General features: G+C 43.7%; 1 protein-coding gene across 2 annotated transcripts in view; it reads right to left on the reverse strand.

The window, feature by feature from the left end:
* Positions 1 to 27052, reverse strand: part of ADCY9 (adenylate cyclase 9) — a 508932-nt gene that overhangs the window by 33854 nt on the left and 448026 nt on the right. For both annotated transcript variants that reach the window (XM_078663127.1, XM_078663126.1), the window contains exons 7-9: positions 26000 to 26208; positions 22389 to 22548; positions 10839 to 10987 (exon numbers count right to left, since the gene is read on the reverse strand). In XM_078663127.1, coding sequence (XP_078519253.1) covers positions 10839 to 10987; positions 22389 to 22548; positions 26000 to 26208 — 518 coding nt within the window. The remainder of the gene's footprint in view (positions 1 to 10838; positions 10988 to 22388; positions 22549 to 25999; positions 26209 to 27052) is intronic.

The raw sequence follows: 27052 nt of genomic DNA on the forward strand, positions 1-27052 counted from the left end.
GTTTCAGTTTCCCACATGTCTCTAGCCTTCAAGTTATCGTCCTCAAGGTCTTGAGGAATGCAATTGACCCCAGAGGGGGACTTGAAGGCACAGAAACATACAAGCTCTCGAAATGAAGGGTTATTAATTACACCTTCCTAATTTTATAAATCCGTGGAAAAATGTCCCAAGAAATGCTCCGTATCATACAATTTTTTTATTTTTTTTAAACCTTTATTGTGCATAAAAATAACAAATACGGGCCCACAACCGTCAGGCCGGCCACGATACTTTTAGCACAAGAGCGAACAATACAGTTCCCAGCGGCACCAGGATAAATAGCAACAATCATGGAATAACTCTGCAAACGATTACGTGCCACCAGGAAAACAGGAGCAGTAAAGGTTAATTTTTAAAATTTTGCAAGTGTAAAACATAAACAGTGAAGAATAGAGATCAAGGAGTACTGAGTCCGTATCATTACTTCACATCATGAGCAGGCAACCGCATAGTATGGAATCAACCGTATAAGCTGGCATCCTAGACAACATGGCGGATCAAGGCAGAACAATAAGAGCGTAAACTGGCAAGTACACGCCACGCACAGCGCCACCCACTCCCACTAACCCGCCCCTCGGACCCAGGACAGAAATAGGTAAAGAAAAGCGCAGAAAACAGAAAAGGCCCATAGAAATGAACTGTATGAAATTAAACCCCCCCCCCCCACCCTACATCAATGCGGAGGCTACGGCCTACCCCCCCCCCCCCCCCCGGCAGAGTGTCTGTCGCCCACTAAAGAACCCGAAATATAGAGAAAAGAAAGGGAGAAAAAGAAAAAGAATCCCCTAATACTGGAGGAGGGCCAAATTCTAAATCACCCGAACTCCCCGGCAATTAAATCTCTCCCCTACCCACAACAACAAAATCAGAGCGTCCATACATAAAGAAAGCAGGGAGAGACATCAGAAATCGCTTCAGCACGCGTCGAGGAGGCGTCCCGTCCCGGGCCCCCACCCGCCCCTCAAGCACAGTTAACACGAAGAAGATCACTCCTAACCCTGGCCAGATTTCAAGCGTCCACCCAAACATGATCCCGGATAACACACCGCCCCAGATAGAACAAAGGGGTAAGATGGCCGCCCTCTACAAGGAGAAGGTCCCCCTGCACAAATTGTACACACCCAGTCACCAACCATGGCAATGATCCAAAATAGCGCGGCACCCAAGTCCACCCAATGCAGCATAAGACAGCGACTTAAACCCACAGCATCTCCAGTCTGAGCAGCGTAGAAACATAGTTGCATCCCCAGCTGAGCCACAAACGAGGATAGGGGTTCAGTGGCCGACAGTGAGCGCTGAGGCAGGATAGGAAACAATGTAGCTTCCACGACATGGGCTGGCGGCAGTCCTGCAGAGAATCCAGTCTCAGAATGTTGCTCCAGCTGATAGTTACGCGGCAACAATGTCCCCATTTCGATTTCAGGAGAGACTCGGTCGATACCACAAGGGGGGCCAGCTGGCGAGGCACTCTCCGACCCTAGAGCGGCTGCTTCCAACTTCGCGCCGAGCGCACAGTAGCGATCATACCAGTCTGCCCTTAAATCGGCTAGCGCTGCGAGGATGGAGGCATGGGTGATGTTAGGCGGCCGATCTAGTGAATCGGCAGTGCGGAGTTCAGCAAAGTATTCCGACCGCCGCTTGAGGCCATGGAGGGCGACACCTTCAGGGGCAGAGACGGAGCCCATTCGTGCTGCAGAGGAGACGACCGCCATATTGTGCACCAACAAAGGGGTATCCGCTCGTATGGGTGGGTCCCACGATAGGCAGCTGGGGTGCGATCTCATACAAAATCCTGAGCTCCCCTTATTAGCGTGCAATGAATCATGTAGGTCCCGTCATGGAGACCCGTCCCGGCGTGGAGAAATGGCTAGTCGCAGCGGCCATTTCCGCCTCATCAAGTACAAAACAGCGCGGCTCACCTCAACACCGCTCTGAGGGGAAAAAGCGATGAAAACCCACTGCCGGTCGAGTAACACTTCCTCCGGAGGGATCGGTGCGGGCACCTGACAGGCGATGAATCGTAGCGGGGGACGCAGGCACACCACCCATCGGTGGGATCCAAGGAGCTCCGGCCGTCTCCAGCTGGGCACATCGACCCGGGGCACTGGTCCAGGGCTCGGCACCGGTCGTCGAGAAAATCCGCCGTTACAACCAGTAATCGGGCAGGTAAGAGCACCGGAGAAACGCCACCAACAACAGCGCGCCTCCCTCGTCCTTTCGCGGCTACTTTGCCACAGGATAGTGGTCAGGATAGATTATTAGCGGAACAGGCTCGGGGAGCCGGGCGATTACACGTCCGTCTCCGCCGCCATCTTGGCTCCCGCATTTGACATGGTTCCGTATCATACAATTTTTGTTGATCTGTTGGTGGAGGATTTTGATTTAACCTCCACCCCCCCCCCCCAACAGCTTCCCTTGGAAAGTAGTTACACCTACCATATTAACTCTTTAAAATATTTCCCCAATCCCCAATACTGTTTGTTTGGTATGTCCAGTATGTTTGCTGAGGATATTTGGCCTCTAAAATTCATTTTCTCACTTCCCTGCATGGGTTTAGATTGGTACTTCGAAATCATCTTCCCACTGCATGGATCCTGGTTGTGTAAGGGTGAATCAAGCAAGATACTGTACCGAAAAAGATATAAAGGACATCAGAAGTGTTTATATCCAACTAACTGAATAGAGGGACAAGACCGATATTAATCTTTGTCTGCCATGGAACTACAAACATTTGTGTACAGAAGATATACTGTACAAGGAATATTCCTGATCAAACAAAAAGTCCTCAGAAATCTTTCAGCTGCGTAAATATAGTTTAGTATTCCCAAATACAAAAACTGTCTGTAAACAATAATTTTCTTTGATATTTGTTACCAGCTCATTATAGCTTCAGGACTTGGCAACAGGTAGCTTAAGTGTACCAAACTTATGGAATCTTGATTATTTATTGGTCTCCTACACAGAGGCTCTTTCTTTTTCTATAGACAGCTCTACATTATGGAATTAGCCAACTTGTTGAACAGCTTTGTTCGCACTGTAAATTAGTTTTCTACAATACAAGAACTTATTTACACTGACAGGGCTTTCACTTGCTTAGCAAAGAAAAAGACTACATTATTTTCTGAGGGATTTAACCCCCTGGGCTATTTATAAAATGAAGCTCAGATTGTAGCCAAGTATCACATTAAAAACTGAAACAATATGTACTTATGATATGCGTATACATTTTTTTATTTAAAAAAAATGCGAAATAATAATGGCAACCTAAAAATGTTAGGTTTTCTTTGTGTAGATTTTTAAAGAGGACTTTTAAAGAAGTGCTGTGTGTGATGTTCGATGTTTGAAACCATTCACCTGGTTTTGGAGGAAACACAACAAAGTGTTTATAATCTTCTACGATATTCATTTGGAGAATGAGATTGGTATGAGGAAAGGTAGAAACACAATCCACTACAAGAACCAAGCCAGAACATTTATTGTTTGATTAAATACTAAGAAAACACTTTGCTCTACATCAAATCCACTTGAGTCCCAAAATTTACAGCCATCCTTAGTGATATAGCGATCAATCGCTTGCTGACATATGGCTATAGAGCCTAGAATCCTAAACAGCTGTGACATACTGTTGAAACAGCTTTTCATAGGTTTGTAAAATAAAACTAGCTAAAGATGTACTTTATTTTTTTGAAGCATAAATGTATTATATTTTAATAACAGTAAGGTATACTACGACATGGATTGTATACAGAAAGGAAAACAAAGGCTGGCTCGATTATCCAACATTGTCTACATTATATAACACGCCCAATTATGTTGAACAATATGTTTTTACTAAATTTGAAATTCCATCAATATTGTTATGATTATCTCAGCCATATTTTGTCAACCACTACTACTATATATGAACCTTTCCTATACCTTAATATGCCTCAAACAGCAACTTTTTTTTGGTTTTTTTTTTAGAACCTTTATTGTCACTTCAAATAAATACAAGTATGGGCCTACAACCACCCCGGCCGGCCGCTAGTCAAGTCGCAAGTACAGCAAATCAATGTAGAAAAATACAGCAGCCCGAAAATCAGGGTCTAAGAAGTGTCCAGGATATAACTTGCAATCAAGCGTACTGTGCGAGATTCAGGATTTGAGAAGGTTCATTTTACAATAAAGAAAAACTCAGAATCAATGCCATACGGTCATACATGGTCCTACAATAGCAAGCATGAAACAGGAAATCCGCAAATAGTGCAAATACGTTTGAAGTATTGGGGGCAAGGCACACGAATCAGGATAAATGTAAAAACAAACACGTTGCGTAGCAAAGCTGCACCCCACCCCTCGAGACGAAACATACTGTAGGAAACACGAAAAAACGACAACACCAAAAAGGAAGAAAGACAAAGGGCCATAAAAAACAAAGAAAGGACAAAGTAACAAACCCCATCCCCCTACCCCCCACCCTGCACCCCTGCAGAAGGCTACGGCCTATCCCCCCCAGCAGCGTGCCTGACGCCCTAAATAAGAGACCCGAAATATAGAAAAAGAGAAAAAGAAGAAAAAGAGGAAAAATGTGGGGAAGGGCCATCGATCTGGCCACCCCCCCCCCCCCCCCACCACCACCGCGCACAGTAAAACATCCTAAAAGCAAGATCAGAATAGACATGGCAAACATCAAGCATCGATAGCACATTCAATAACATCCCCGCTGAGTGTCCCCCAAATCACAGTCAGCCAACAATAAGTTCCACCATGACCTAGACGGTCTCACCCCTGGCCTTTCCTATCAGTAGTACCAACATACGTCCACTTATCAATCGGCATACAGAGCAGCGTGGAGGGTCCAAGTGAGCCGGGCGGACCGGGCAGTGCTGTTATTCCATGGGACTTCAGCCACCAAAACCCAGCCGAGTATGCATGGCGGAAATCAGTCGGTGTCAGTATCGACCCCAAAAACATCCTCCAATCCGGACACAGTCTCACCAGCCAGGGAAAGAGAGTCACACCATCCGGTAAGCGCTGAAACGTCGCCGGGGCAGCCCAAACCATAGATCGACGTTGTTTCCCCAGCCGCCGAACAGATAAGTGCCCCGACGAGTCACTCACATGTACAACAGATCTGTCCAAAGCGATCTCATGAACCGGGTCTTCCAGCGTCTCCACGAACATAGGCGTAGCTGGATCACTCATCACTGACGCAGAGACGGGCACATCGGCGCTCCCAGGAGATCGAACTATGCCCGTGTGGAACGGTGGGACAACAATGGCGGCCATCCTTCTCCCCAGATTCCGGGCGTCCCGGATCAGGGTCGTATGCAGGGTTGTTAGCGCAGCCAGTATATCTCTGGACGTGGGCTCTGTCTCGTGTCGCCAGACCCCAGGACTCTCCCGCACAGCAGCTTCACTGCCTGGATGTGGTCTGCGTAAGAGGGTGCCGTCCGCCATCTTAGCTGATCCGGCCTCGTCCTTCTCCACCTCACCTCGGGACCGGGCCCCACACCAGGGCGCAACAGGAGTCACCACGAGGACCCCGAAAGTCAAGGCAGGCTTCCCAGCGAAGAGTCACCAAAAGGCTAAACAAAATCTCCGCCGATCCCTGGGAGCCGCCCGCCGATTCCGGGAGAAGTCATTAGTCATGCCCGGACACAAAAATGGAAAGGGGGCCAAGTATCGTGCACTCCCCTCGACCCTGCTTCACCGCACATCCCACAAGGCACTCCACTAGATGGACTGGGTCGGCACTGTCGCCATTGGCCCATCAGATCTCCGGCGCCCTCCGGCCGACTCCTCACCCCCACCAGAGGCCGCTGTTGTCGCAGTCGCGGCCGGCCACTCTCCTCACTCGACACCCCGGTCCCAGCTCCGGAAAGGCCGCAAAACAGTCGGGGATATTTCCACGGGTCTGCCGCATGTAAAAGCCTCAGGAGCAAACGGTCAGTGAAAGTGGTTCTTCGCCTACTTAAATATGCCGTTATGGCTCAGGATAGTTGCCAGGATGTACGCGCGGGGTGAGAAGGCTCACGGAGCCGAGCAGCTATGCAGCCATCTCGGTCGCCAGCTTGGCTCCTCCTCCTCAAACAGCAACTTTGACATTATTCTAAACTGTCAAATGTACATAACCGTTTCCTTTCACATCCATCTATAATGTAATTTAATTGTTATAGCATTTTCCATATATTCACTCAATAACTGCTGTTCAGAAAGTGCTCCCTGTAGAAAGCCCCTATGTTGAAACAGTATATAGTAACAGCCACCGGATAACAAACACAGGTTGAGTGAAAAAAAAACTGTGACTGATACTTACCATGTGCATAAAATATTGAGGTACCACAGAAAGGCATTCTGGGAAGAATTAATTATTGAAATAGCATAAAAATGCCTTGAATTCCTGAGAATGAGTTCAAGAATGTGCACGTCCTACTCGGTGTTCATTGCTTGTTCTCTCACTAAGATGAATTTTATCTCACTAAGTTGAATGCGTGTGTGTGTGGGGGGGGTGTAGGTGTTAACAAATACATTTACCATCAGCTTTAAGCAGGGGGTGAATTTGTGTAAGGACTCGTGTACGCGAGGAAGGTACTGGGAAGGAAGATGCCAGGCAGAAGCATTTTACATGCTCCTCCATGCCTCTGCAAAGGGTTGAGTGGGAGCCAGGGAAAGTGTCCAGGTTCAAATGCAGCCCTTTCCTAAATCTTACTATGAGATTTTCCAGCTCTATAACTGGATCCAGTGTTATGACACCTGGGAAAAAAAGGGTGTGGGAACACCAGCCAACTGATGATTGTGCAGAGCGATATTTCACAACTTGTAATCGAGGCGGGCTACATGGGCTATTACATTTGATTGTTCAACTCACTGCCAAAAAGATATAAAAGCATTTTTCTCCACCTAAAAACTGAAAAAAAAATGTTTACTGCCTTATGTCTGTCTCAAAAACATATGGTTTCATTAATTACTTAGATTTTGCCCTACAAAGAAAAAATAAACACTTAGGCTTCTTTACTGAGAACACTGCAATGATATCAGGAAATCATTTTAGAATGGAATATTCTTGGTGGACTTATGAAAAATGATAATGATTTGATTGCAATGTGCATCCACTTGTAAGATGTCCTGCTTCTGTACACAGATGTCCCATCCCCCCCAGCATTTTATTAGAGTGAAAATAGATCACAATAAGGTGTCAACAATTAGTAGCTTCCAATGCAGAACAGTACTCTCCGGCATTTCGGCCTAACACCCCATTTTTAGTCTTCCAACACACCTATCTCGCCCACCATCCAACATCAGGTTGGTTTATGAGAACAGAAATTATTAGTATTATTGTTGTAAGCATGGCAAATAGGTATAGATTATGTGTTAACGAGTACTAGATCGAGGCACTTTAAGTGTCATCTGGCTCCCAGACCGCAGAGTGCCAGAGACGTGTGTTGTGTTTCTTTTAATAAATGTTCTCTTTGTGTAAATATTCATTTGTTTTATTATATGCATGCGCTCATGTCCTCATGTGTTAGCGGTACAAAAGGGGGTGGTGATGGACGGAGCATGTGAACCAATCAAACACTCACACCCAGTCAACAGATCTGGTTTTAATCCATCACCGTTCTTTAGCCCACTTAGCCACCCCAGTTCAGACATGGCCACATGCAAATCAGTCTGACCCTGTGCCTCATGGGAACAGTCCAGCCCGAACTGCCAAGCCATGCCTTCCCTGGACCAGAAACAAGCTTCCTAGGACCGGTTTCTGGCATTTCAGCCGTCTTCAGCCAGGCTTGCTTGAATCCAGTGGCAAAGTGAGCAAGGGACTCAAGTCTAAGCATACCCTGCCAACTTATGGCGAACAAAGCGGTACAAAAGGGGGTGGTGATGGATGGAGCATCTCATGTTTGTTAGATCATCGATGATGCCTGGAATGTTTGTGTCATTGATGGTCAGTTGAGGAGCCTGGCATCAGCTGTAAAGACGTGTTGGTCTCCAATGAAGTAACTTGAATAAAGCACTCAGCTTCAACTCATCTCTGCCGCATCATTCCTACTTAACAATTTTGGCGACGACTAGGAGTTCCTTCGTGTGCAGATTTTACAAGACTTTGTACTTCGATTCAAGTCACCTCAGACTCTTGGATTCTACTGGAATTTTGTGAGTACTGCTTTGTGCTTATTCGTCTCCGGAGACCAACACGTTACTAGACTATTTCGTGGCTAAGGAGGTTTTTAAGTTGTATGCCAGCATTTTATTATTTTCTTACCATCCAAACGCCAGATTTAAAACTGCTGCAGTGTTGCATTCCATAGATGTTGCCTCGTGCATGTCCAACTACACCCTACGTCACAGTCTGCATTTTTATGTTAACTTGAGACGACGCCTGACGTTGCACGTCTCCAGCTACGCCTATTCGAGACGACGTGCGACATCCCACGTTTTCAGCCATTTTACTCTGGGCATTCTTCAAGAGACCATGTTATCACACAGCGGCCATAAAAAACTTGAACCCCAGTTGGATCGCCTTGGGGCCGATGCCAGTCATTGGAGATCCTTCCCGCCTTCTTTAAGATTCTCGCCGTGCCGAGCCTGCTGTATATCCCACAAAATACACAGTACCCTGTCCCCCACGGAGTATTCACGCGTATCTCGCAGGCAGTGCAGGCACTGCTTTGGAATGGTGGGACCCCCAGAATAGCTCTCAACAAACTTACTAGGGGGGTATTTGATGGGGGCCTGGCACTCCCCGACGTGCGACTGTACTACTGGGCCTCCCAGCTTCAAGTAGTAAACGACTGGGTGTATGCAGATAGCTCCTAACCGGCCTACAGAGTGGACAAACTGGCAATGCCTATGGGAAACTGTGAGCACTTGCTCTATGCTCTGAGAGTAGGGAAAGAGTGGCCTGCGCATACTAGGGTGGTGGTTCAGTGTTGGAGGGAGGCGAACAGGTTCCTGAGGTGGACAGACAGATTGACTGGCAAAACCCCCCTGTGGCTGGGAGATCAAATATGAGAGGTGTCATGACTGACTGGTTTTGGGGTGTGGAAAGTAATCGGGATAGATTATTTGGGTGACATTTGGAGGGGTTCTGCACCCCGCTCTTTTGCCTATCTCAGGAAGGAATACGACCTCCCCGAGTCACAACATAACCACTACCTACGCCTTATACACGCCATTCGCTCACACATGAGCAAAGACTCTTCCATTCCGGAGTATTCTCCCATGGAGGATAGGCTATTGTTAGATCCCATATTAGGGAAGCTCATGTCCACCATCTACTGAAAACTCAAACAATGTGCCTGACCCACTGGTGAAACTCAGAGAGACATGGACCTGTGACTTAGGTGCCATTGAAGACGACGATTGGCAAGACGCCATACAGAGCCCCGGGGGAGATAGCAATCCGTTCTAGGTTCAGACTGGTCCAATTGAAAATACTTCACCGCATATACTACCCTCGCACACACCTGTACAAATGGGGCGGGAGCCCATCGGCCCTTTGCGTGAGGAATTGTCAAGGGGAGGACACCTTCTACCCCAAACTATGGGAGTGCCCTCTATAGTCCCTTTTTGGGCCAAAGTGGCAGACACAATGTCGATGGTTGTGGGCACATCTGTTCCGCTGGAGCCGAGGTGGTTGTTATTGATGACAACGGGAGACACAGATTGGTCGAGGCACGAGGAACTCTGGTTGGCACTAGCAGCGGCGATAGCAAAGAGAAACATTGCCAGGGGATGGGGCTCCCAGACGCCGCCGTCATGGGAGCAGTGGAGGAGGGACCTAGATTAGTGTCAGCATGCCGAGGAAACCATATATAAGAGATGGGGATGTACGAAGAAATGGAAATAGATTTGGGGACCATGGCGAGTACAGGGAGGGGAGAGGGGGTTGGAAAAGTACACATGCAACTGTTCATTCCAATTGTGTACTGCTATACTATTTCTGCTGATCACCACGATGTTATCTTCTAGTCTGATTGCTGCTCACTGATCATTGTGACTTGGTACTACGAGCTGTGTTAAATAAATAAACAGAATTAAAAATAATTACTGTTCTCATCAGAAGAAATACTTTAAACACCCCTACCGTTTATAGCCTAGACACCCCTTCCCTCCCCTCAAAAGCCTAGTGTATTCTATTTGAGAACTTCATTGGCATTGCACTCCGAGACATGAGTTGATACTATACAACACATGCATGAATCACAAACGATATTACAGATATGTTCCTCCCACAGTTACCACACATGAATTGTGGTACTCCTTTGTTTAAATGGAGAAGACCAAAAGACATATTAGAATAGAATGTTAAACAATCAACCACAAGTGAGCTTCAAGGATACAAAGGAAAAAATAAAAATAAATAGTTGAGTAGCAATTACGAATAAACTACATTAAGTGAAGTGGATTGCAATTGAAACAGGATTCTTCGTAGAAAGGTATAAATAAAACACAAGAACTAAAAAATTATACATTTTTAAAAAAGTAACGGAACACTTATATAAAAAAAAAAACATTTAAACACATGAGAAGACAAGTTTTCAGATATCCTCTACAAATACTGAAAAAAGCACCATTTGGGGGCTAAAAGACATCTAAATGAACTTTTAAAAATTAGCATCAGACTATGGAAGAGTTAGTGCTGTAGAACCCTGGTATTATTCCCAGAAACCCTAGAGTGGCAGTGTAAAAAAGAAAGGAATTGAGAATATAAGCTAAGGGTTGTTGATTTGAGGGCCTATCCGAGTGAGAGAGTAAACAAAGACTTAAAAAAACTAGATAACTAGTGGACACATGCTGTGTTCTGTCTGACAGCTCACCTTTCGGAACACAACGGGACGTAGAGCAGGACGAGTAGCACCACTCCCACAATTGTGGCTAGAGAGGACCGCATCCAGGAGCTGAGCTGGCAGAAGTTACAGTACTGTATGATGGTGATGAGGATTGCAGAGCACAGAAACATAGCATACTATAGAGAAAGCAAAGACAGTGTTAGTCAGAAGTGGGCGGTGGAAATCCATAAGTACTGTCCTAACAGCAATTATAAGCAAGACAGTCAATACACAACATATTCTGTTGATTTTATCTCTCCATGATGGTAGATTTCATTGGCCTCTGTGATAAGAAAGGTTAAGCAGGACCGGTCTTCAAAATATAATACTTACCTTTGTTAACAATGGTCCTTTATGAATATTATGCGATGATCCTGTTGGACGCTGAGAAAGCGTTCGACAGGGTTTCCTGGTCCTGGTGGTTCCTGTGGTCCGTCCTCCGTTGGAAGGGGATGGCTAAGGAATTTATTCAGGCAATCCAGGCTTTATATGTGTTACTGGTGGCGGGGGTTCGTATTTCAGGTCAGGAGTCCAATGTGATTAATATCAGCAGGGGCACCAGGCAGTGTTGCCCCTGCTCACCCATTTTGTTCTCTCTGTATATCGACCCCTTTTTGCAGAAACTCGAACAATGTGTCGATATACAGCCTATAAGGGCTAATGGTTTTGAATAGAAGACATTGGCTTATGCCGATGATGCCGCGATATTTACATCTGACATACTGTCGGCATACTCTGCAGTTATAGATCAGGCTGAGTACTTTGGTTTCCATGCAGGGTACAAGTTTAATACCGATAAGACTCAGATTCTGTATTCTGGTAGGGAGTCTTTTCCGGATCTGCCAATTGTGCCAGCAGTGACTTATTTGGGGATCAAGCTTACTTTAGAGGTGGACCAAATTCCAGACATAAACATCAGCAGAGCGCATTTCTCCTGAGGCGGAAGCCGGGAGCAGCATTTAGCGCGTTTGAAAAAAATTGTGTTTCTAAACTGTTCTGATTGCTCGTTTTGCACATCCCACGTACCCTTTCCTCATTATTCATTTGGCCTGTCCCTCTGCAGCCGATTAGGCGCTGGGAGGGGAACTATTAGCAAATTGAGCCGCCATCTTAGGGGAAGGTTCTAGTTGACGGTGCAGTTGGCTGGCCGCTCCCACCCCTGTCAGTACTTAAGACGCCCACTCAGTCGCGCGCCTATTGACAGAGCGCATTTCTCCTGAGGCGGAAGCCGGGAGCAGCATTTAGTGCGTTTTAAAAAAAAATTGTTTTTTGTGGAGAAGTATGGCTCACTGGTTAGAAGCGGCAGACCCTGAAGCAGAGATCGGCCCGGGACCAGGGTTCAATTCATGACGCGGCAGGGTCTTGGGTCAATGTCCGCGGACTCGATAATTCTCGCCGAGGTGCCTACGCTAACCATGGGTCCCACTCTGCAACTCTGGGCAATAGCTTGCTTAATCTCCACTACGGCCTCATCAGCGCCGGGGATGCCTGGCTTCACCTTGGAGGTGCCCAGGAGGGACCATCTCACAGGGAAAGCCTGGACAGGTTCCCCAGCAGTATACAGTGCCAGGACACTCCGAGATGGAGTAACAGTGCACTTTACAAGTATACTTACCTAAACTGTTCTGATTGCTCGTTTTTCACATCCCACGTACCCTTTCCTCATTATTCATTTGGCCTGTCCCTCTGCAGCCGATTAGGTGCTGAGAGGGGAACTATTAGCAAGTTGAGCCGCCATCTTAGGGGAAGGTTGTGGTTGGCGGTGCAGTTGGCCTGCCGCTCCCACCCCTGTCAGTACTTAAGACGCCCACTCAGTCGCGCGCCTATTGACAGAGCGCATTTCTCCTGAGGCGGAAGCCGGGAGCAGCATTTAGCGCGTTTTTAAAAAATTGTGTTTTTAAACTGTTCGGATTGCTCGTTTTGCACATCCCACGTACCCTTTCCTCATTATTCATTTGGCCTGTCACTCTGCAGCCGATTAGGCGCTGGGAGGGGAACTATTAGCAAGTTGAGCCGCCATCCTAGGGGAAGGTTCTGGTTGACGGTGCAGTTGGCTGGCCGCTCCCACCGCCTGTCAGCATAAAATAATTACATCATCCTGGCCGCGCAAGGCAAGCCCGTCTGCGCCCGTCCGCGCCGGGACCGGGCCTAGGGCCAAAACCCCTGTGCAAAAATATAAAGACCGGAGGAGAATTAGCTATTCTAGTCAAGAACTCCGCTCACTAAGACCCAGGGTTATTTGCCCTGTTATCAAGATGCACCAGGAAACTAAAAACTGTCCATATTGCACTTGCACCTTTAGTTTCTCACCTATTGGTGCACCGCTCCCACCCCACACTCAGTCTAACAGAGTAGATTGCAAACTCACCACCATTAAGGCTGGTTTAGTTAATGCCAGGTCGCTGGTGAAACACAACACTCATGACAACACGGCTGAATTGATCGAGAGCCAAAATTTGGATCTACTGTTTATTACAGAAACCTGGGCAGACGAAGCCTCTGACCTTGATTTGGCCTTGGCAATTCCACAGGGCTTCTCCATCTGCAGAGCAGACAGAAAAGGGGGGGGGGGGGGCTAGCAATTATAGCTAAAGATAGGTTCAGGGTCAAGAGTTCGGATAAAGGCAGCAACCCGACCTGCGAGACATTGATCTTTCAGATCAAGGTCACCAACAATTACACGTTTACTGGACTACTTATTTATAGGCCGCCCAGTGCCAAAACACCTTTGATTGATTTATTAAGTCCATTTTTAGAATGGAGTGTAACAGGCCCTGACTTTACGATATTGGGAGACTTCAATTTACATCTGGAGAAAAGTTTAGATCCCAAGGTATCCGCATTTAAGGATGCACTGGCAAATTTTGCCTTGGAACAAAAGGTTTTTTAGATACACATTGTGCTGGTCATTCCCTGGACGGGATTTTCTCTTCCTGTCAAGGCGTAAATAGAGTGGAGACACTTCAAATTCCATGGTCTGACCATAAGGTGATTACTTTTTCACTGGAAGTTAAGGAAGATACCGGCAGGCCTGTTGAAGTTCTCAGGCAGGCCATATATCGCGATTGGTCAAAGACCAATTCTCAGACTCTCCTAGATAAACTTAATTTATCTTACCCAGACCTTGTCTCAGACAGCAATGTAGCCTATGAGCATTTTACGGAATGGATAAATGCTGCAGTGCAGGGTGCAGTCCCATTAAAAAAAGTCATTTTCAAAAGGAAAACTCCTTCGCAGCCGTGGTTCTCGGAAGCACTTAAGGCCCAAAAACAGAACTGTAGAAGAGCCGAGAAAAAGTGGAGAACAAACTACAACGCTAGGCTTAAAGAAGAGTATAAAGTAACCTTAGCTAGTTATAAAAAACTGATTATAACTGAAAAAAGTAACTATTTTGTGAAAAAAATTAATGAGTCAAAAAAATCTAGTAAAACTCTTTTTATCATAGTAAAAAAGCTATCAAAAATTGAGAATAATAGCACTGAAGCAATGACGTCAGGTTTCTGCAACTTACTGGGCGAATTCTTTGTTAATAAGGTATCTACAAGTATTTGATTCCTTTAAGAGCCACCACTCAGATATTTCCGCTCAGGCTCCCTCTTACCCAACAAAAGAAGCTAAGCAGTCACCACAGATTCCATTGTTTCAATTTACTCCACCTACTTTAGAGCAGATTCTGCAAGAGGTGATTACCACCAGTTCAGGTAGTCCAATGGACCCCTTCCCGCCTAAGGTTATGCAGTTGTTCCCGGATTTGTTAAGCTCACTTTTGGAGAAATTATTCACACAAATCTTGAAATCTGAGATCTTTCCAGATGCCTGGAAAACTATATCGGTGATGCCACTTCTGAAAAAATCTAATTTAGACTGTGAGGAGCCGGGCAACTACAGACCCATAGCCAGGATATCATTCGTAGCAAAAATCCTAGAGAAACTTCTAAATAAACCGCTGTCGCGGTTCCTGGCCGAGGGTAACTGGCTTGATAACTCTCAATTTGGTTTCCGTGAGGGACACAGGACTGAAACGGCACTGCTAACAGCTGTGAAGGAACTCAGGAGTGTTCTGGATGACGGAGGGAAGGCCGCCTTGGTATTATTAGACCTTTCGGCGGCCTTCAACACGGTCTGCCATGAGACACTCCTGACTCGTCTCACAGAAGCCAGAGTCCACGGCTCGGCATTTGTGCCCTCCTTGCATCCTACCTAGGTAATAGAACATTCTCAGTAGAGCTGGGAGAGGCAAGTTCCAAATCATTCAGCTCACCATGTGGGGTCTTCTTTAAGCCCGACCCTTTTTAATCTGTATGTGGCACCATTGGCAGAAATTATAAGGAAAAGTGGTTTCACCCCAGTCTCCTATGCAGATGACACCCATATAGTGGTGTCTATTGGCAAGGATGTGAACGAGACCTCAGAAAAGTTCAGATTCTGCATGTCACAGGTCAGCGAATGGATGCTGAATAATTTCCTGAAGCTGAATGGGGACAAGAGTGAGGTTCTGGTGCTGGGGGGTGAATCAAACATCTGGTCCCCGGCATGGAGGCCCGAGAGCTTGAGCAACTGTCCAGATCCTTCAGAAAAAGTTAAAAATCTGGGCATGACCCTTGATACTAAACTTTCTTTTGACTCCCAAGCCAGCAAACTGGCCTCTTCAGTTTGGTACATCTTGAAGATGATTAAAAAATTATTGCTGTATTTACCAGATGACACACGAAAGACAGTGGTGTCGGCCTTGGCCTTGTCAAGGTTGGATTACGGGAATGCCCTGTACGCCGGAGCCAAGGTACAGATTCTTTCCAAATTAGAACGTTTGCAGAATGCAGCTGCAAGGCTGGTACTCGACAATCCTAAATATGAGCCAATTTCCCACAAATTAAAAACCCTCCACTGGCTCCCAATTGCAAAAAGAGTGCAGTTTAAATCTTTATGCCTGGCCTATAAGGCGTTACATGGATCTGGCTCACAGTTCCTGAAAACCCACTTGAAACTGTATGAACCCTCTAGAGTCCTTACATCGAGCCAATCAAAATTAATCACGGTTCCGAAATTTAGACGGGCCAGATGGGGTGGAAGAAGTTTTCTTTTGCACACAGCTAGCGCTTGGAACTTGTTGCCACTCACCATAAAAAATAGCCCGTCTTTAGGCTCCTTTAGAAAAGCAGATAAAAGGCTACCCGTTCCAGATTCTTGCGGTCTGTCACAGCACCAAGACGCCCTTGGGCATTCGCGCGCTCTATAAATGGATAAATCAAATCAAAATGGATAAATCAAATCCTATAATTGACACAACTAATCAGACGCTGGAAAGGTTAGACCACTTACATCTGTCTATGCATGGGCGAAGCAACATCATCAAAATGATGGTATTGCCAAAAATATTATACCTCTTCAGGACAATTCCTCTGGTGTTTCCTGCTCCATGGTTTAAAAAGATCGAAAGGATGTGTTCTAGATTCATGTGGAGCTATCATAGATCAAGGAGAGCGGCCAAGTGGCTGACCCTACCTAGAATGCGTGGGGGCTGGGCCATCCCTAACTTCTTGTTTTATTACTGGGCATGTATGCTGCAACATACGGGGATACTTCTGGGTGGAGATAGGAGCCCGTGCTCAGAGGCGTTTAGCCCAACTATTTACGAAATTGAGCTGGAGGAGGAGGTTAAACACTGCCTGGTCAAGATCCTAGAACCTAGTTATTATTTAAAAAAAAACAGATTCAAGACTATGCAGGCCGCTTATATGGTTTGGAGGAAGGTGCGTAACAGGTTTAAAATATACAATATCAATAGCTATACACCCTTCTCGGCTTCTGGGGTTTTACCTTCAATTTTCCAAGAACAAATCACACAAAGATCGAGCAACCTTGGGATCAGCATGGTGGGGGATCTGGGCCAGGAAGACCAGTTAGCTTCCTTTTCTTCTCTGCAAGAAAAGTATGGTCTTGACAAGCGGGATTTTTTTTAAATACTTACAGATTCGTAGTTTTTTGGATAGTAAAAAACAATGTATGGGCGGAGAATATGGGAAGATATTAGTTGAATTAATTTGTAGGAAATCTCGGATAAGGGGGATCTATCAGATTTTGCTGGAATCCCTCCCTGATGATTTAGCCAATCAGAACGATAGATTGGAACGGAAATTAGGGAAGAGGGGATCAATGTTGAAGAGTCACTCTAAGCAGCTAACCAGACTTTATTATCAGGTAGTCTCCGGAGTAAACATTTTATGTCCATTTTTGATTTGTATTATTCACCGACATAAGTAGCCAAATGTGGTGGGAGGGTGGTCGGCTCCTGTAATAGGTGCAGGACGGCATTAGCAGATACATGGCACATGTTTTTTTCTTGCCCTAAGTTAACGGTATTTCATCAGGATTTGGAATTCTTCTTGGCCAAAGTTTTAGGGCTCCCCATACCTATCTCTCCAGACATGGTCATCATGGGTGTGGGGGTGAACGAGAGCTGGCCGTGCGCGGTTACTGGGTTTGTCTTTATGGCAATGGCTGTAGCTAAATTGTGCATCACTTCTAATTGGATCAGCCCTGACACCTCTACTTTTTGTAATTGGCACTGACGGTTCTTAGCTGTATATAATCTAGAAAGTTCAGTGTATTGTTTAAAAGGAGGAATCAGACGAGAAAAGGGACAAAAATTGTGGGCGCCTATAACAGACTGGCTTCGGTAATATGGGTACTTATGGACACCAAATGTTGGAAACCCCCTGGGTGTCAATATGTGAATATATTATAATTCTTCTTCTTTTTGCTGATTGATGGCGTTGGATTAGGATTATAACTTGGGGACTTTAGATAATTACGGTGTTATCAACTGTATTTTTCTGTGATAATTTAAGGTCAGAATATTTCTTTTGTGTATATATTAAGGAGTCAGGCGCGACCTGCCAATATGAAATGTAATAGTGATTTGTTAACTGTTTTTTTGTGCATATTTAGAAAATCTGCATAATAACGTGTCAATCGGTAATATGTTTTTTCTCGGTATTTCTTTTTCCTATGTGTGTAAACAACAACAACAATAAATAAATATATGAATATTATGCACCTTTTTAAACAGATTATTAGTTTATTTGTGTATGTTGGAGAATAATACAGCATGGTCTTAGCTAAAAGCTACAGAGCACTGTACAAGAAGAGGTTTGCCATAATGAGAGGCACGAATAGGTGAAGAGTGGTAAAGAGTAGAGAAACAGAGGCTTACAAAAGGAAGAAAGGATTGAGAGAGAAGAGTACATTTGCGTAAAAAGGAATGGAAAAGGGGGTTACAGAAGAGAATCAAGGAGGTTCCTGCTGCTTGAAGTGTGGGATGGAGTGGTACAGGAGATGTAGAGAGCGTGAAATTCAAGAGTCAAGGGAAACCGTTGGCAGGCATGTAAAGGGTTTAGTAGATGTCTATTTTCAGATGGATCAGATAACTAGATGATTTCATGAGATACAATTATACTAGAAGGCATGATGAGGGAGGGGGATCACTGGCTAAGGATAAGGTATGGAACTCCTTACAGGTTGGTCTAGTATTTGGCCTCTATCATGCCAACATGCTACTTGAGGAATAGGAGTAGGTCTGGGGAAGGGCTAATGTCAGAGCAGTCCAAGCAATTAAGTGATGACATATCAAGAGATGTCGCTAGAAGATCATGATAAGGTAGTGGGATTGGTGGCCGGATCACAAGGAACTCTCTGCTGATAGATTCAGAAAGTGTTTTTTTACCTTCCAACAAGAAGTTACTTGAATCCGGGTTTGCTGGTGAGCTGAAGCGAACTATCTTTCTAGTAGTTCGGTAACAAAGTGGTCAAAGTGCAGAGTGATTGATGCTGATTGAAGAGGAGGTCTTTAACTCTTTTGTGAAGTGGAACAGGGACAGAACTAGGAAGATCTGGACTGGATTAAGTTCCCTATCCTTGGGGCACATAGATATAGGCTAGTGTTGCAACTCATGGTTAGTGCTGCAGCTCAGTGCATCTCCCCATCAAGATCTTGATCTTAGATGCACAGTATAATGTGGTATGGAGTGGATTGTCTTTCTTATCATGCAGCAAGGCTTGAAATCATTGATAAATATGGACAGTGGCACAGCTTTGACTTAGGAATCCTTAAATATGTGATAGAGAAACGCAGGAAGGTAATTCTCAGCAAATTCCAGAAATGACAACATTGCAGGATACATCTGGCACTAGCATCATCAGTTAATTCCCATTTATAGAGATGTAGGAAACATTCTGAAGTAATAAGATGATAGGCAAGGCTGTTAAGAATAAGGTCCAGACGAACTAAAGTGTCATTAAAACTATTAATTCTGAAGATCCTTAACCTATACTTATAATGTACACTTTTGCTCTGCCGATCATTCATCCGTGAAAGAATCTCCAAAGAATATAATTGATTTATTATGGGGAGGGTAACTGTGATAACACAGAAAAAGAAGACGATACTAACCAATGTTGGCTCTACTTCTGAATGTATGAAATGTGTCTGTGACCAAGCTTTTTTTTTTTTTTTTGATCAAGGCAGTAAAGTACACAACATCTATACATTGATGACTAAGTGGCTTCCTTACATATCATCTTTGTGGAGTTAACTCTCACACAATTGCTGTACATTCTCTGCCTCTAAACAAATAAGCACCTTTTTATCAATTGCTTATTACACTGAATAACAAAAACACAAACCAGATCTTGAAAGCCCCCCCTCCCAAATCACAAAGAGTAGCATTTTCATTCAGAATTCTTGTAGAATGCATGACTAAATACTGTCCTACATTCTAGACTGAGGACTCCCTTCTCCACTGTCCAATGGTAAGAAAGCACATTACTGAATTGGGATGGAAAGGTTGAAGAAAACAGTATTTGGCAAACGCAAACAGATCCAGTTTCGGAACTCCCACATTCATATTCAAACATTTGCTCAGTGCCAATATGGGATGTCTTGAATAAATCAACACAAAAGACATAACCACACATTTTTAGGGGAAGGAGTACGGGAAGGTGTGACCTGCAGATTTAGAGTCATGGGAACAAAAGTTAAAAGTCACATAACCGGTGAAGTACATTTTGATGCAATTGTTGATTCGCAGGTACTACATGCATTAATGATGGGTGTATCTCAATGACATTCAGTCTAATCCAAAATCCCTGCATTCTTAATTCTTTAAAATATTTGATGCAATTCCTTTAGGATCCCTTCAAATCTCCCTGGTACAGTAAGTTACTATATAAACAATTGTTCCACAGAAAAACACATTTAGCAGCAATGAGTGTACTCTGTAAGGACAGATCTTGCAATACTTTTAGTCAACATCATTTGCGTTATATTTTCTAATTCACAACTCTATCCAATGTTATTCAACATAGTCTGTTGTTTTCTCTGAAAATTTTGGGGTTCACATCTTATTTTCAACAGTAGCACATCTGCTATCTGAACCTGAGCACTTAATGTATCAAATACCCATATGTGGCGGCAGAGAACCAGGCCAGAGGTGGGGGTTCTATTCAGATATTACTGTTCATTGGAAGATGTAATGCCCAAAATGTGCATATAAAACAATTGAAAACATACCTGAAATGACATTGGAATCCTGGGAATAAATATATATATATATATATATATATATATATATATATGCAACAAAATGCCTTTTTCTAGAAAAAGATTGTCAATTACTGACATCCCATGATTAAAAAAAAATGGATGGAATGCTTGAATAAATCTCAAACACTGGAAATTACTCAGCCCATTGATGGTTTTCGTCTGGTTCTGGTCTGGGGTTGCTTTTGTTCCTATTTAGAAGGAACTGGCCTGGCAGTTCAGGCTGGACTGTTCAAAAAGGAGCAGGGCCAAGACTGATTTCCATCTGCAGTGGCATGGTGGGCAAACGAACAATCAACTGGAATGCAGCATGGGGTAATCACCAGCGGCTGATATTAATTCAAGCACTACACCCATCATTATTCTGTGTTCATCTGTACTCATAAATGGTACAGCATTTATGGACAGAAATCCGATTACTCGTGGTCAGGAAAAACCCTGATGATCAATCCGTTCTTAAATATTTTCGACACCAAATTGCTTTAAGGATTTTAAGTCTGCATGGCAATGGGAAAAGGATGAATCAGAGCAGCTTCACCAAATAGATCATGCAGTACCATCCAACAGAGACTGTGTGGTGTCGAATTAGTTATCTTTAGCCACCAGCAGCCATTGAAGGCTTGCAGAAGAGTAAAGGTAAAAGGAAGAAATATTACACAAATTGAAAATCTGATAATTAACCGCATGCGTGCTGCGGCTATTTTCGCGCTACGCGGCTTTTTTTCAAAAGCCACGTTACATGACGAGCTCAGCTCGTCATCAGCGTGCGAGCGGCGCAACTGATGACGAGCTGAGCTCGTCATCAGCGCCGAAGGGGTTAAATACTGGAAAATAACTCAAAATATGCCAGTCATTTAAAGATTGGTGATGGTCTAAATGTAATTATTCCCAACTCTAAAAGCAGTCACCTTTTAGGAAAAAACAGTCATGGCAAGTCCGTTAGTCACAACTTGCAGACATTTTTTATTTTTCCCCCAAAGACAGATCCCCAGAGCAGTCATCTACGACCAGAAAAAATCCCACAAAACATAAGCTGCCTTCCTTCATCAGGAGTTATCTTCCACTGCGAGGGAACACTAAGGGACCTGCTGTGTTCCAGACGCTGTGGTGGACATGGCAGTCGCAGCACAAAGGATTCTGGTGGTAATGCATTTGGAGGAGTTTTTTACCTTTCTTGCAGACACTTGACATTGGGAATTTTGACAAATGGTAATAAAGATTGGAAAGGAACACAAAATTCTAAATTCAACAAACATTTTGTGATTTGACATTACTACCTTCTGAGTTATGAGTTTCTCTGAAGCTTCACGTTGTTTGCTTTAGTGCATTCAACAATCAAGAAGCATCTTACACACAAGATTCTTCATTAATCAACTCATACCGCAAAGTTCTTAAACGAACCATCTCTGTCTTACTAAAGCACAACCATAGTGGGAGGAGCCGGCATTCAAAGTCACTGATGTGTCATATGCTGGAAGGTGAAGAATCCTCGGTTTGCTCACTTGGTTACCTGCTCAATCTCTGAGGAATATGCAGTCAATATTACAGAGAGAAACTGTTAACATTAGCATCTCAAAGCAAGGCAATTCTAAGAAATTATGTAGAGTGGTTCCAGCAGTTTCAAACTAAGAGCATCAAATGTGACGTCATTATAACGGTAGAGGGGAACATAAAAGCTTGACTGCTCATACAGTGGCAAAAATTGTTGCATGCGCCCTGAAACGTCCAATGAGTACAATTGACATTGTCCAAAAAGATGGCTGGAACCTTTTTTCTTTACGTATCGGTTTGCTTTACGTCATTAAACTTTCATTGACAGAAGGAAGTGGGCAACAGAAGTACAATAGACTCTAACTACCATTTTTCACATATTTTAGAACAAGGTGAGCTGGAAAAGTTTTTTAGTTGTGGCCATAGATACAAATATGGATGCTACTCACATTAATGTTAGTTTCAAACTCGTATGTGAAGTGCGAGAAGACGGCCAAAGCTGGGAGGGATACAAGTAATGTCCCAATGAAATGTCGAGGTAACCAGCCAGAGATCACCTCAAGAAGGCGCTTTGTACAAACCATTACATCTTCTAAGTAAAATGCCATCCTGCAATGATCACAAAAAGAAAAAGATTTGTCAAACACAAAAATGTGGAAATTCTCACCATGATTTCAAGAGAAGAGATTTAAAAAATAGTTGTTCACTACTAATGCCAACAACATGCACATGTCTGAGTTTAGTAACCTGTAAAAGTTTCAGGCAGCACATTCACCACAGTGAATGCTCGATAGGACTGACACTATCTCTATACAGTCGATAAGCACTTTCCTGTGTTTAGTGCATTGGGGTTACGATTAAGGAAGGCAGGTGTCAAGATGGGGAAAGCAGACACTACAAGCGCGTTTATTTTAAACAAATGATCATCAAACATAGATTCACAATGAATTAATGTCACAGAAAATTAAAGCAATAAACCAACCATATCTAATATATTATCAAACAAAACGTTACATTTTGAGACAAAGGGAATACAAAAAAAGTCGCTCATGCTCTTACATGGTATGGGGTATTTCTACAAGATGTGTCAGACGAATCACCACTGGAGTTCCTAATATTAGCGGCTCTACTACATAAGCATGTCATCTCACAAATCTACAGGGCACTCTTAAACAACAGCCTTCCATCTATTGCTATATTAACGGGCAAATAGAAATGCAATTTGGGGTTTTGGCAGATGAAGACTGGGGGAGGCGTGATGTTTTGCAAGAGAGATTGTCATTAAGGCAGGGATTAGAGGGGTGCAGCTTAAAATACTACACTGAGCATACTATACTAGAACCGGGATATTATGCATGGGGAAGGCAGATAATGATAGGTGTCTGTGGGAATGTCGATGCCAGGGGATGTTATTACCAAACCCTTTGGTAATAACATCCCCTGCCCATTTTGGGAATAACTGGGCCAATTGGTGATAGATCAGAAATTTACCATGATAGATTTATTGGGAAGGGGGGGGGGGGGGGGGGAGAGGAGGCTGCCTATGTATACATCATTGTTCTGTAATGTGCCCGTCATGGTTGCTAGGAAAAACATTGCATGGCTGTGGGGGGACTGGGGAACAAACAGTGTACGCGGCACGGATTGTCACACAAAGTTTGAAAAAATATGGGGTCAAAGGAGAGACTTCAGAAACCTGGGCTAATGTCAGGGGTGGTCATGATGTCTGCCATGCTGTAATTTTCTGATTAGACCGGACATCAACGTGTGCCACTAAATTGTCAAATTGTTTTGCTCTTCTTGTGTTATTTGCAAAAAATACACATTAAACGAATAAACAACAGTTAAAATAATAAAAAGGAAATACTAAAAGCTTATCAGGGGCAGGGCAGAGGTCTCCAACTGGTTGCCCAGGTGCTACCAGTAGCTCATCAGTACCCAAGAAGGAGTTCCTTGAAGTGCTGCCCGGCACAATACTTAATTCAGTGGATCTACTATAGCCATATTGTAGAAATGGAAAGTGCATATTTGATCGGAAACCATGTATTTTGAGAAACTAACATGTTTATATTAAAAATCAAAATGATTGAAAATGTAAAACCTATTTATGCTGTTTTAGGTCATACTTAAGGGTAGCAGTTTTTCATATCCACAGATAAATACTGACATAAACGCATCTATTTTTCTGTATGTATTTTTTTTAAAATATGGATAAATACAGAAACTAGTTTTGCTTTTATGACTCTCACTACTGTCATTTATGAATGCAAGATCAATAGCTGGGCAGGTTGAAAGGAAAGGGAGTTACAAATAAAACAATTCCCTAATGGAACTTATTTAACTGCAGCTGTACAGCTGGTTAAGATGTTCTACAAAGCAAATTGTTTCAAATGACTATATTGTTCTGTAAATGGCTACAATCAACTGCACATTCAAACAGGAGTAAACATTTGTCGGTTTAATAAATCTTGAAACATGCCCATCGGCACTTAATTTTTTCCACTAAGCACATAATAAATATGCATGAATACAGATGGAAATCGGAGCCCTAGTCATACCGAATTGTGGAGATGTGTGGCCTGTAGTATTTCCGTTGTGCCAGTAGGCACTTATGCTAAGGTTGTTCTTTATTTAGTCATATGGAGGCATTTTATTATGACAAGGAATTTCCTGACACTGCTGTTAGTAACTCTGCCTCATGCGTGGGGATGGTTGATGCTCTACTATAACATCAAACTTTAAATATCGCCTAGCCAATATATTGTATCCAGTATATAGACTACCACAATATGATGCAGGTAAGTATAGTTTTTTTATGCTCCTAACTCCACACATATGTATCTTGAAAATATCCATATCTTCAAAATACAAAGATGTGGAGTTTAGATTAATAAATAAATGTAAATCCAGTATTTCTAAAGTGCACTGCTACCCGTAGGACTCCCGGCGCTGGGCGCCGTTGGGAAGATTAAGCGAGCTACTGTCCAGAGTCACATGGTGCTGGGCAGACCCCTGTCACCAGAGCTGGGGGTCGAACCGTGATCCCCAGCGTCCGGCGTCAGTCGCCCTGGCCGCTGCGCCACACCTCTTCCCTTCAAACAGTAAACTTGCAAACTGCGGCCACTACTGTAATCTGTTGGGGTCACTACTGCAACATTTGTCAAAGTGATTAGCTCGTGACAATTTTTAACAATTAGAAGAAGCCCCTGTTACAGAAAAGGTTGGAGACCCCCAATGTAGATGACCTCTTTCTATAGAAACTATTTGCCCGCTGTCGGTCCTATGCGGTCACCATACTGGTAGTGTTCGCCTCTCAGTATTCTGGTTGCAAGATTTGAGAAGTGTGTACATTGTAAAAGTAAAAAGAAGATATTCACCCATAACCAGTTCCTGAAATCTTGGTTCAATATAGGTATTTTCTATAATTGATGGAATCGCGCAAAAAGCAGCTAAGCTAAAGTTAAACTTCTACACACTATTCATTTTAGTTATCCAGTAGGTGTAGGGGAAACAGCCAGAAAATATTGAAGTGATTTATTCTATAAAAAAAAAATGAATAAACTTCCAGTCCTATCAGACGGCAAAGCAATGACATCAAGTGTCAGTAAAGAGGATGAACATACATTAAACAGGTTGCTTGAAGTTGTAGGTTTCAGATTTTTTTAAATCATTTCTAATCTATGACTGACATCAGATCCCATCCAGATAGACAGGTAAAAACATATGAAGAATATAATCAAACATACATCAAAATGCCAAATGTACTTCCTCACCATTCACACTGCAACTGCCACAAACACTGCATTTTAGTTCTATAACACTTATGACACAAAGAGGTGCTAACAGAGTAGCTGTAGCACCTGATGTGAACTGTGATGAAAAAACCCAGATGTTCAACTGATAGGCAAGAGGAGCTGTATGCTTATTGGTGAATAGTGGTTGGCCATTTGGCCTATCTGAAGCTGGCGACTCTGAACTTCACCAAAGAAAAGCACCATCTGACTTGATTTTGCAAATGTTAACGGAGAAAAAAATGTATTTGTCCCTTCTGCAATTTTACCTGACAGAGACGATGAGTGACAACACCGACAGTAGACCAGCAAGTACGAAGACCACAATGCTGCCCAGTGATGGGGCTGACGTAGATGTGCCTTGCTTTAAGAAGCAAGTGATCGACAGGATCAAGAAGACCACAGTTGACAGCAGCACATCCAGGAGAGAACTAAAGGTGGCACTGCCAAATGTCTTTACAGGAGCCGTCCTTATCACCTGTTTCAAAAAAATAGGAAGTTAACAGAACAACAAATAGGAATTAAAGAATTAATCTTAGAATTGTTTTTTAAAAGGTTACAGCAGGGAAGGATTGTTTGGTAGACATGTTACTGAAAAAAGAACAAAAGTTGATAGGGAGAAGCATAAATTAATTAATTATGTTTTGCTGAAGTGAGTGACAGCTGCCCTCAACTAGAGTCCCGTCGATGCGGACTGCAGGCAAATGAAATAAAGATGTTAACTCGAATTCAAAAGCCATGTGTTCATGTTCTTACAGGTTCATACGACTAGGGACCAAAGACATCTAGAACAGTTGCTACTCCGATGCTCTAGGACTAGTAGGGTCTCTGCTATAACTGGGTAAAACCAATCTCGACGAGTCTCCACAACAGAAACAGTCAACCTAAAGGAAATAAGGAATCAATTGAAACTGGGATCATATGGTCATAATCGCCTCCATCTCAGATGCCAAGAGTGTACGTACAGTATTCTATCTGCAGGGTAGGTATCCTTGACCAACATGCTTTACCAGTGCTACCTCAACCACAGTGATTCTCAAGACTCTTCAAGGTGAGAAGCTAATTTCCCAAATCGGCAACCGCCAGGAGTGCAGTATTCGCCCTTTAAGGAAATTCAGCTGCACGTTCAACCAACTTGAAGGGTTTTGGTAGTATGCTCAAAGGCAAGCAAATGAAAACATCAAAAAGGCCAGAATTAAATCATAGCCCCTTTTATTAAAGTATCATTGGGGACATATGAATAATGTCTTTCCACCTTCATAGACAACTGACACCCTCAGACCCACAAGATATCAGATGCATAAAGCTATTCTTAAAAGCAC

The sequence above is a fragment of the Lissotriton helveticus genome, chromosome 10 (assembly GCF_964261635.1).
Source record: "Lissotriton helveticus chromosome 10, aLisHel1.1, whole genome shotgun sequence".
NCBI classification, from domain to species: domain Eukaryota; kingdom Metazoa; phylum Chordata; class Amphibia; order Caudata; family Salamandridae; genus Lissotriton; species Lissotriton helveticus.